General features: G+C 35.3%; 1 protein-coding gene across 1 annotated transcript in view; it reads right to left on the reverse strand.

Annotated features, from left to right (window-relative positions):
- The window catches only part of CFAP47 (cilia and flagella associated protein 47), a 505,984-nt gene that overhangs the window by 86,411 nt on the left and 406,627 nt on the right, over positions 1-12,946 (reverse strand). The window contains 3 exon segments of the mRNA XM_069540349.1: positions 1,426-1,530; positions 5,499-5,607; positions 8,708-8,883. Coding sequence (XP_069396450.1) covers positions 1,426-1,530; positions 5,499-5,607; positions 8,708-8,883 — 390 coding nt within the window.

A 12,946-nucleotide genomic window follows, 5' to 3' on the forward strand; every position in this document is an offset into this window, starting at 1 on the left:
AAGTCTAACCAGAGATAAAGCCTTGGAGATTTGCTACAACTTGGAAGGAGAGGCTTAGAGTGACTGAAATCAAGCCCCAGTGTTAAAGTGATTGACAAAAAGGTTTGAGTGGATTACTTACTTGTTTGAGTTCTTTTGTATTTGATAAAGAATTTTGAGTTCAGCCTCTAGGCTAGGATTTTCTAAATCTATTAAGATGGAGAACTGATCACTATCCTGCTGATGTGCCAGACCACCTTGAGTAGATGTAATTTCCACCAGAAATGCAAGCAACTAAGTTATCTCCAAGAATTAAGATGAAAGGCCTGACCCTGCTATGAAGCAATGATTTAAAAGATCAGCTGTGTTAAAATTATTTTTGTGAAAGAAAATCTCTCTACTATACCTGCCCTTCTTTATGAGAAGGATTACTGGTTTGTCTGTTTTCTTTAATATCTTTGAAAGTCAAGCATACTTCCATAGTATTGCTTCAGGTCATGTATAAGTCAGTAATCATGTAAAAAATTTATTAGCCTCAAAAACTTTTTTCTAAATTACACATTTTGGGGGAAAAAGAGGGTACTTCAGTTACATACAGGCCTTGCACTGACATAGGAACCCCTGTATTATATTTGATTTCACTCCCTCCCAGATGGCAGGATTTTGTAAGCTCCTTGGTGTCCCATAGGATATAAAGTATATACCTCGATTTACTTTACTCCCGCATCAACACCTGAAGAAGTAAAAAATAATAATAACTGTAAAATTTATGAAAAATTTTCATTGGCAGTAAGAGAGTTATGCCTAGGCATTCTGTCAGTAGCTGTAAGAACAGTCATGAAGACGGGTTGAAGCCAGATGTCCTGGGTTCAGGTTTGAGTTCGACCTCCTACTAGCTGCCTGGTCTTAATTTCTGTGTCTCATATTCCTGATCCATATAATGGGGTTGGCCATACTTCTTCCATAGGACTCTGGACAATGAATTGAAATAATTCTTAGAATGGCATGTAGCGAGTCTAGAGATACTTAAAAAATATTTTTTTAAATTCTTATTATTCAGATGAAAACAGAGTGAAAAAAATAACACAGCACTTGCAAGATTACATTTTATACAGTTTTATATTTAAGTTCATGAAAATTTGAGTAAGAAAATCCAAGTCAGAAAATTAACATAAATGCTAGCAATTTAGCATTTACATTAAAGTCCTTACATTTTAAATCTGGGTGTATATTCTCTTTCAGTCAAGTGATCTAAGGATTTAAAAATGCCTTCTTAAATGCCTGCACATACATAATGCATACTGTATTTTCAAAAGTTCATTTAAATAATAATTTACAATAAATGTGTTTTGCTTGCAAAGATGTCAAGTGGACAAATTAGATTTACTTGTGTATTGACTTTAAAATTTAATTAACTTGTCTTGGTCCAAGAATACTCTATTGTACCTGAGCACAGTGGAAGGTGACAGAAGTCTGATGACCAGCTCCTCCAAGAGCAGAAGGACGAAAGTGAACAGATATGTCTTTGGTGGAGTGAGGTGGTATGATCAGCTGTGTAAATTAAGAAACAAGAAAGAGAAACAAAAATCAATACTTTTGTTTGAGTCAGCATCTTTGTGTGCTAGGTGTATACCAGGTTGATGTTCATGTGATTAACATGTTGCCTTATACATATGAACCATTCTCAGTATGCCTGCTTGGGGAATACTGGTGAAACAGCCCATAGTAAACAGTGTTTATTAGTGCTCACACAATGTTCTTCCCCCAGACAATGACCACATCGACCAATAAAAGGAAATCAGGATGAATTTTTTAATCTGAGTTGGAATCCCCAATAATAGAAATGTACATTTTATTTAAAGAACCCATAGCTTATTATCCATCCCAAAATACATGTCAAACCACTGGGAACCTAACTTGCAGTGTTGACGAGGTCAAAAGAAATGAACTGAGTCTAAGTGCAGATGTAAGACATGCTTCTTTATTGTACAATGAAGTTTTTTCTTTGCCCTATTACATAGACCCTCAAGGTGTGACCTGCTAGAATAACTTGAGTCTGAAATGTATTAATCTGAGTTACCTCTTTAGAGATTGTGAAAGAAGCTAGAAACTCCATCATAATATAATGAAGGCTTGAAGATCTTAAGTAATCAAAAAGCTACACTGTGAATAATGTAATATTTATTATCAACCCTTATAGAATGACAGAATGAGTGGCACATTTGAGAAGTAAGTCAATTATTTTTTCACTAATGTATTTTGCCAGATAACTTTTGAAAAAGGACACTTGCAATTTGGCAAACTCATTCAATCTTTGTAGAATACAGCACTTGCTCTTCAATAAACTCTGAAAACGACCATAAAAAAATACAAACTTAATTTTAGAACAGAGTTACCTCCTTATTATACATGTGGTTTATCTACAGCAAATATTTTTTATCTCAGGCTGCGTGTCCCTCTGATACTTCATTATCAGTTTTGACATTATCAGTTAATGCATATTTAAGGAGTTCAAATTAATATCAGAATTAACTTTAGCAAAGAAAAAAAACAGAAAAGTTGCAGTTCATATGTTCTTTCAATTTAGCAAATGTGACAAAAATATTTCTCTCCCTCCCCCCATACATATATAAAAGAAATCAACCATTTCATCGGAAAAATGTATAATACTATATTAACTTAGATTTTTAACTCTAGTTCTACCACTGACTAATCATGTGGTTTAAATCTTTTAGCCTCTCTGGCCTCAAATTCCTTTTCTATAAATATATGTCAGAGGCATGTGGTGAAAACTGAGGTAGTGTATACAACCAAGCAATAACTCAATTCCTTTATTTCCACCTAAAATTTACTGAAAAATGCATCTCCCCTGGTTTCAAGGAAAAAAAGATAAACACGGTTGGATGGAATTTAACTGTAGCAAACCTACTGGTTTAGTGTAATGGGATATATAATTAATATGTTAAACATATCAGCTTTTGAAACTTAAAAACATTTTATTACAAGCAAGTGTCATCAGCAGTACCAATTCCCATGTTTGAGCTTACACTAGATCCTAGTTCAAGAGGGAAAGATATTCTTGCGACAGTTAGGTAAACTGAAATTTGGACAGGATATTAGATGATGGAGGAGACTAATATGCTCTTAAGAAATATAATCTAAAGTATTTACTGTTAAAATAGCATCTATAATTTACCTTTAAATTGAATAGTAAGAAGTGTAAGAGAGAAAAGAGAGGAAAAAATGTAACGAATTGTTACTATAAGAACCAAGATAGAAGGTATAAGTTTGTGCATTGTATTATTCTTTCCACTTCTGTTATCTTTTTGAAATTTCTCATAATATATAGATGGAGGACAGTAAATTTTTAATATCATTATTTGCCTTGATAATCAATCTATGCTTACTTATTGAAGCATTTACAGGTAATCATCAATATTTAAAAATCCTTACCTATGTAAACATGAATATTACACAACAAAACCAGGAATAAAGTTATATATACATATCTATATAAAGTATATACATATATATATATAATATACTTTCCATTTATTACCATTACCATTAATGTATGTTCCTATTTGTTCTATAACATATAAGATTATTTTTCTCACCTGTAAATTTATTTTTGAGTTGTTTCCAAATATTAATTGCATATTCTGTGGTCAATAATATTTGATAAGTGTACAAAAGAATGAATGGACTAGAAAACCATGGTTGGAAATGTTAAAGCCGAGACCATCTTTTTCATTATGCAACGTTAAGATGGCATCTGTAATACAATGCATTTGTTTTCCCTTGGACCACAGTTTACATTCTCTGTAAAAGTAGTGATATGAAGGATATGAAAACACCACTAATGAGTAATTTCTGTTAAATGTAAACTATAGCCTGAACATCATATTCTGTTTAATTTATGGAAAATATGGTGTTAAGTAATACAAACATACATGTATATTTTAAAATAATTTTTCTAAGATTGCACTATATACACCAATTTTAGCAATGTAATACTTAGCGATATCTGATTTGACACATCATGGCAGTTAAGAACTAATTTTGTATCATATTAGTTGGCAACCAGTAAGTGACAAGAGACAGGTATTAAAATATAAATAAAGAAATCACATTGTAGATTCGTTAAACAATCATCAAACAGCAAATAGTAAAAGCCTTTTTCTAAATACCATGATTTACTGTGAGGTCCTCTGAAGAAAATAATCTATTGCAATTATCATTTCGAAGTTTACTTGAAAGCAGGGTTTTGGCATTCACTATACATATTTGGTATCGTATGCTTTGGAAATAGAGACAGGGATGCTGAACCTTCAGATCTTGTTTTGCTACTTGGGGGAAGATAAAGTGATTGAGGCCCATTGACTGGCTCTAGTCTCTCCCAGGAATGAAGGAATGAGAAAATGAGGTAGAGAAAAAGAGAGAGAGGCAGAGCTGTCAGCACTGTCTGTGGGGAGGGGGTGATGGGTAGGAACTAAGGAAAAGCTAAAAAGAACTGGCGTCCTGGGACCTGGACACATAGAATAACCACTGAGTCAAATCATATTCCTAAAATGCACCACTTTGGTGGGGACGTTGATAGCTGGGGAGACGCAAGAGGGAGGGTGGGTCTCCTTTGTGGACTCTTCTCACTCCTCTACACTTAAGGGTCAGTGAGGCTTGGGGTTTTCTACTTTTCTATATACACAGATCTCCCCCCATATACTCCCCAAATTTCAGTTATCATTTTGGTGCAAATGATCCCCCAAGTCTTCATTTCTAGCTTAATATTCTACCCTGAATTTCAGAGCCACATAGCCAATTGCCTATGAATATTCCCTGAATTTATGTTCCTTTGAGATACTCTCCAAACTGTACATATCTTAAATCAGTGTTCTTAAAATGTGCTCTTTCTCCAGCTGCAGCAGCAGCAGCAGCAAGAGAACTTTTTAGAAAAGCAAATTCTCTGTGCCCCATATACACTACCAAATGTAAAATAGATAGCAGGTGGGAAGCAGCCGCATAGCGCAGGGAGATCAGCTCGGTGCTTTGTGACCACCTAGAGGGGTGGGATAGGGAGGGTGGGAGGGAGACTGAGGCAGGATGTATATAGGAAATCTCTGTACGTTCGGCTTAATTTTGCTGTGAACCTAAACTGCTCTAAACAATTGTCTCTTTAAAAAAAAAAAAAAAGACCACTCCAATTAAAATCAGAAAAAAAATCATATTATTGGGAAACTATTGCAAAAACTGGTTACCAAAGCGGTCAGGAATAAAGCACAACCAATTTATTTAGGGTTCAGTGAAAATGAGCATGAATCTAGCATATATAATTTCAAAAATTTACATGAACATGATACTGATTTTCTTGATAAATTAAAATTGGCAATGCATATATTTTAAAATTTTAGCATTTGAAGCCTTATTAATAATTCAATTGCTAATACTCCATGGTGTCCCAAAATCAGAATTGGAAAATGTTCTACTAGTGGTAGATTACTCGGCTTTCTGAATATACTTACCTGTGATCTGTTAATCTCCAGGACAAAATTATCAGGATTACTGTTTGTTGCTTCCAATTCTAAGGTTTCGTGTGTAGGATTATCTAAAGGAATTATCTGAGTGACAAACCTGGAAGGAAGAACAAAGGTAGTAAAGTTGTTCAATGATAAATTTCACAAACTTGTTGACTATTATGGGTTGAACTGCATCCCCCCAAAAGATATAGTAAAGTTCTAACACCCAGTGCCTCAGAATGTGACCTTATTTGGAAACAGGGTCATTGCAGACGTAATTAGTTAAGTTATGGTCACACTGGAGTAGGGTGGCCCTTAATCCAACATGACTGGTGTCCTTATGAGAAGATGATGTGAAGACACATGAGAAGGCCATACGAGAAAGGAGGTAGAGATTGGAATGATACATCTACAACTCAAGGAACACCAAAGATTGCTGGCAAGCACCAGAAGCCAGAAGAGCCAAGGAAGGACTCTCCCTTTTGGGTTTCAGAGGGAGCATGGTCCAGCTGAAACCCTGATTTCAAACTTCTAGCCATTCTAACAAGTGTGAAACAATATCTCAGTGTTTCCATATTGAAAGAGACCCCAACTACACAGAAAAATGTACGAAAATAGAGCCACACCAATGTATATCCTTAAGAATTTTGAGGACATTAGGTACAATTAAAGACCATGAAAACTTCAGAAGAGGAAAAAGACCCACAAGACTAGTTAGAAATACAGTAACTATCAAACATCTTTTAATATTATGCAACTTTAAATTATACACAGTATGACTTAGATAAAAAGTAGTTGTTTTAGAAAAACGTAAAGAACAACAAGAACTTGAAAGAAAAAAAGGCTAGCACTTTTAGGTAAAATGAAAAAAAACATGACTGTAAAATTGGTTGAGCCAAATATTTTCACAACACTGACTTATATTTATTAACAATTGTATATATATATATATATAGTTTTATATATATATAGTTTTCACATATTGGTATATATTTAAAACAAGAAAAACTTAAATCTAGAAATAAATTTGTAAATAACTTGTAGCAGACACTGTCGGTGCTCCACCTAGTTTCCTGCCTCCATCCTCCAACTCCCGCATGCTTGCTGTTCATCTTCCACCTGAGACTTTCAGATGATTGCCTTGGGATCCTGAAGTCCTCAGCCCTAGAGCAGAAGTGGCTGGGAGTTTACAGCTCATCCAGAGGAAGCTTATACTGCCTAGTATGGGAGTTCAAAAGCCCAGAATCTTGGCATCGAGACAAGACAAACTCTGAGATGTGATTTATGCTCCAAAGCTCTCCACAGCAACAGATAAAGTCTGGGACTGTACCTGCAATCACATCCTTGCTTAGCTTCTTCCCTTTGCTTATTCTGCTTCCCTTGTTCTCTTACTAATTTTTCCTACTGGGATCACACCTCCTTAATAAATCACTTGCAGTGATGTTTTGGCTCAACATCTGGCACTGGGAGACTTGAACACTCTTTTGGTGTGCTGAGGGAGAGACATTAATGAGAAGGCACTGATTTGCCCACTGGTACACGTACACTTTAAAAGCAGGAAATGTGACTTGATTATCCCTATGCATCAGCGCCAAACTTGACCCCAGAAATGTACTAGGAACTCAATCACCTAAATATAAAGGTCATATTTCAAGGGCATATGGTATTAACCAAATGACCAAGTATTCTCAATTGCCCAATACTTACCCTCTGCTTTGCCTTGACCAAACTTTAGTCAGCTTTCTATCTTTCCCATAGGCCCCTGAATTCTGCTTGTCCCCAAGCCTGAGCAAGCACCAAAAAAGAAGAATGTGCCTCCCTTCTGGGCTTCTCTTGGGAATCAACTGACCACAGCAAAACCCTTTTTCCTATCAGTCCCCACCGGTCATTTTCCCTTCCTTGTCCAGCTTTCCCTCCAAAGATTCTGCTTATTTCTGCTTGCTCCTTCTTTAGCCTATAAAAGAAAAAGCTTGCCCGGTTTGATATTGAGTAGCTTGCAGATTTCTGAGAGGGGAATGTTCTCCGAATTGCAATAGTACCCCACCAACTATTTCAATAGTCCCTTTTCCTCCCTTGCAATAATCATTTTGAATAAAAGCCTCTCCTTACTAAGTCCTGACTTGTTTTTCTTTTCACACAAGTTTTCAACACGGTCATTTAAATATCAAACCTCCCTGGAGAAATAAATCAATTACTAAAAACATATTTATGTCTTATTTTAAAATACTAAATGCATTATAACAATATTCTTTTAGATAAACATTTTTTTCTTCCATGAAATAATTTTATCTATTAAATAGAACTTACTTTCCAAGGTCACAATGTATTTCTGTGTCTTTTAATGTATGCTGACAAAGAAAATCCAAGATTCAGTCTGTGTTCACAAAGCCTCTATAGTCACAATGCAGAGAGGAGACAAGCCCACGTTTCTAATGGTAATCTAGCAAAATAGGGTCTTGTATATACATTATGGTCTTAATTTTCATGCTTCACATTATAAAAATGTTTATCCTTTAAAATTTTACAAATATATTTATTTAGTCATCATTCATTAAAATAAGAATTATTCTAACTCAGAAAGAGCATATAAACTAGCAAAAGACATTTTCATGGCGTAATGGAATGCATTGTACACACCAATACTAAGTACAGTCTTTAAAACTATAACAATTGGATATTACTGTTAAAACAAAGAAAGTTGACTATTTTACTATAAACAGAGTTAATCGTGAGCATAGAGGCCATGTGTTTGTGTGTGTGTGTGAGAATACATAGTGCAAAGTTTTTCATAATTATGCCATAAGAACACTCGTCATTGCACTGTTAATATATGTGTGTATGTGATTTGCATTTAATTGAGAATATAAGATATAAATGAATTTTTATCATGAAAATTGAAAGTTTAACCCCTAGTCCTTACAGAATCATTTTCATTTGGTGCAACCCAGAAAAATATGGTTAACAAAAAGTGAAGTGAAAGAGAGTATATAGGGGCAATTTAGGAATTATTTAACTTGATATTCTAATAAATAATATCTTTGCATTAAAGAAAACAATGGTAATTCTAAATTAGTACATTTTACCAATGAATGGTATTAAACAAAGCTAAAACTATGAGTGAGTGTAATCTCAATGATTATACCATGCAAAGAAATAATTTTAAAGGTTAATTTCAAAGGATCAGCAATAAGTATAATGCCACACTCAAACCATACCTTTGTTCTCTATAGCCTGTAGTCGCTGGAGAATACCGTACAACACAGTTGAGAGAATCTAGTGGAAATAGTACAAGTTCCTTGAGTCCACTAACGGCAGCACTCGATAACTGCACATCTAAGTGAATAATTTTCTCTTCTGGATTAAAGACACGTATTTCAATACAAACACTCTCCTAGAATTACATAAGAAATATAAAATTAGCTCTTAGCATCAGCATAGAGTCATTGTCCTATGGAAGCCATAAAACAATGGCCAAATGTATAAAAGTTTATTTTTCTCCTTGACCCACTACTGAATGTACCTCACTCTCTTTTAATCTCTTATATATTTTCTTCGTTTATCCTTGCTAAATGGTGACAATATTTTTTTCAACAACAAACGGTCCAAGAGATCCACCTAGTTAAATGCTAAGGAAACTGCAAAATTACATTTAAAATATATTTGTCTTCAGTACCATTATTATTATGAGGTCTGTCTGTCAATGTTTCTTCTTGCTGTGGTACTCAGACTTATCATACGTAGAAGTCGCTAAAATATGGGTTACTGGTCCTCTTCCTCAAAGATTCTGATTCAGTACATCTGGGATGGGGCCCGAAAATTTATCTTTCTAAAAAGCTGTGGCTGCTTCTGCTGATTCCGAGGATACACTTTAAGTAGCTCTGTACATTAGTAGCAAATTCTAGAGACAATCTGAACTAAGAGGTCAAATTATGCTGATGATATGACTACCTTCCTGTTTAGACTCCTCCCTTCTGTAAGGTTTCTCCTGTCCTGCCTCCTGGGCTACATCCACTCAGCCATGGAAGGCACACTTCATGTTCTAAGACATTTCCTGATTCTCATTCTGATCCATTCTGGCTAATGACTTACATCTTTTATTTATTTATTTTTTTGTGTGGTACATGGGCCTTTTTTGTGTGTGCTACGCGGGCCTCTCACTGTTGTGGCCTCTCCCGTTGTGGAGCACAGGCTCCGGACGCGCAGGCTCAGTGGCCATGGCTCACGGGCCCAGCCGCTCCGCGGCATGTGGGATCTTCCCGGACCGGGGCACGAACCCGTGTCCCTTGCATCAGCAGGCGGACTCTCAACCACTGCGCCACCAGGGAAGCCCACTTATATCTTTTTTCTAAAAATTTTCTTGAAGTATAGTTGATTTACAATGTTGTGTTAATTTCTGCTGTAAAGTAATTCAGTTATACATATATTATTTTTCATATTCTTTTCCATTATGGTTTATCACAGGATATTGAATATAGTTTCCTGTGCTATACAGTAGGACCTTGTTGTTCATCCATCCTGTATATAATATTTTGCATTTGCTAATCCCAAACTCCCAATCCATCCCTCTCCCATCCCTCCTCCCCTTGGCAACCACAAGTCTGTTCTCTGTGTAGTGACTTATATCTTACCCCATTACAGCCATGATCTCCACTACAGTAAAAGCCATTAGTTGAAGGAAATGTGTCAAAGGTGATTAAATAGACAGGACATATCTCAATCTTAACAAAGACTAATTGTCTATAATGTCTTAACCTAATTAAATGGAGAATGTTGGACATTTTAGTCATAATTTAAAGTTTGGTAATGGATGTACTTTGGGACATGGAGCTATTTTGAAACTTATCAAATCACATTAAAGGAGCTGGTGGGGACAGGTGGTGATGGGGAGAGAGTTATTCACACAACGTATCTTCAAGACAGACATTACAGCTTTGTCCATGAACAAGCATTTGCTTGATTACCTCTGTATAAATAAATGAGTGGATAAGTATTATATTTTAGGGGGATGGAAAAAGCATTTAGTGTGGTGAACATCATCTGGCAAGGAAAGATGGAAATCAAGGATATAGACAAGTTTATAATTACTAGATGAGAAAAGATATAATTTACTACAAATCAGATTTAATTATGAATGCAATTGAAAATGGCCATCTACAATAGTTTCAGGAGATATTAGAATCATGGATTCCTAAAATAAATGGCCATTAAATTCCTACAGTAAAATATCCATGCTCATAATTATAAAGAAGGAAAAATAAGATATAACATGCGAAAAACTCAACAGTGGCATTACATCACAAAATTTACTATTTCTTAGGCAACCTGACATATTTTATAAGACTGTTACAGAACACAGACTCCTAGGAAGTTTCTGAGGGTCAAGCAAATCAACAACTAACCCAAAGGAATATGCCATGATAACAAATACCAACCACCATATATTAGCCTAGAAACTTTGCCCAGGTCTTTGGACAGAAAATTGAAATGAGACATCTCAGACTAGATATGTGTCCTGGTCTATTACTCAAATTTCTTCAGAGGAAGTGTCAGTTTAAGACACTGCTATAGCTTCCTTTTTTTTTTTTAATTTTTGGCTGCATTGGGTCTTCATTGCTGCGCACGGGCTTTCTCTAGTTGTGGTGAGCAGGGGCTACTCTTTGTTGTGGTGCACGGGTTTCTCATTGTGGTGGCTTCTCTTGTTGCGGAACACGGGCTCTAGGCACACAGGCTTCAGTAGTTGTGGCACGTGGGCTCAGTGTTGTGGCTCGCGGGCTGTAGAGCACAGGCTCAGTAGTTGTGATGCATGGGCTTTGCTGCTCTGTGGCATGTGGGATCTTCCTGGAGCAGGGCTCGAACCCGTGTCCCCTGCATTGGCAGGCAGATTCTTAACCATTGCGCCACCAAGGAAGTACTATAGCTTCTTCAAAGTAGTAAAAATGCTAAGATCTAAAACACTGATTATCACAGTAATTCATTTTTATATCACCATCAGCTCATATACACATACTACTGAAACGGAAGTTTCACAAAACAGTCCCTACTCTTACCACATGTGATTTCTATGATCTATTCTATTCTACTCTACTCTATTCTAGTCATCTCTTTAAAAAATAATGCTCATTTTGACCCAGTCACATTCTGAGACCTGTACATTGAAAAACTCTGGTCTAAAAAGGAAAAAAGTACTGGAATATGGAATTGCTTTGTCTTATCACATGTAAACTATGAATACAAAATAAAACAAAACCACTTTAAAGCTACTGTTTCCTCTGTGAACTACAAGCCATATAACAGAAGCATGCTTTGTGTTACAAATGTGTGATGACATTCTACACAGTTGGCCAAATCTCTTGGGAAATGTGGATGGCAGCTAAGGGGCACCTCTGTCACAGCTCCTCCTTGACATATCCATTGCAAGTATCACTACCTGATCATTTCACTCTTATCCAGTAGGACTGGATGCCCCCTCAAAATTCTTCACAGAGCAGCCTTCCAGAGAGCAATCATCAATTGCTTACAAGCACTAAGTACCACCGCAGTCACTGGAGAATCCCTGCAACCAAATTCTCTGGAGTCTTGAAAATAGCAACAGACTCAATAGAAATGAATATTTCATTATACTAAAATGACTGAAGTTTCCAATTAATTGTTCTGTACTCCTACCATGGTAAAATATATGTCAAATTTAACTACAATATTATAAAAACTAATTTCTAACTTTCATTATGGTTTGAATATTATTTTCTTCAAAGTTTAAACAGATAAAAATCCCTAAATGATACCTTTCATATATGGTATTATATAAATAATTTTTATTAAATATCCATCTGCCAAAATAATGTCAAAATTAATTTGGACAAGATTAATTTTCCAACTAGATTTCTTAAGGCCATAAAAATTAGATATTTCTTTAAATATCTGATGTATTCAGTAAGTTAAAGAAAGGAAATTTTTGTCATTCACCATTTTACCAAATGATCAAAATTTGTAAATTTATTCTTGGAACACCTCCTTTGAGTTATCTACGTAATCCAGAAATACATAACTATTTTGAGTAAATAACATACAAAACAAAATGTGTAAAAAATTACTCTGCAAAAATGGTTAATAGTCTTGCTGCCTAAGGTATCCTACTACCCCCATTCCATTTTTTGATAAATAAGTTATTCAATAGGAAGTACAAAGTCAGTTAAATTTCTGTGAACACTTGATATATTTAAAAAGTTTGAAATAATGGGCTACTGTATATCTTGCCAATGGCATTTTACTCCACTTTGATGAGTGGATTTTTTTCAGTTTATGTTTAGAATTAAATATAAATCAGTTTTGACTGATTATTTTTTTTGAAAAATAGTAATGACTGTATATGGTGACTTCAAAAGTTGTCTTTCATCTTCACATGGCCTCTTTTAGGTTCAATGATAGAGAGTATTCCTCCATAAGTTGTCTAGTAT

This window comes from Delphinus delphis, chromosome X, assembly GCF_949987515.2.
Source record: "Delphinus delphis chromosome X, mDelDel1.2, whole genome shotgun sequence".
NCBI lineage: Eukaryota > Metazoa > Chordata > Mammalia > Artiodactyla > Delphinidae > Delphinus > Delphinus delphis.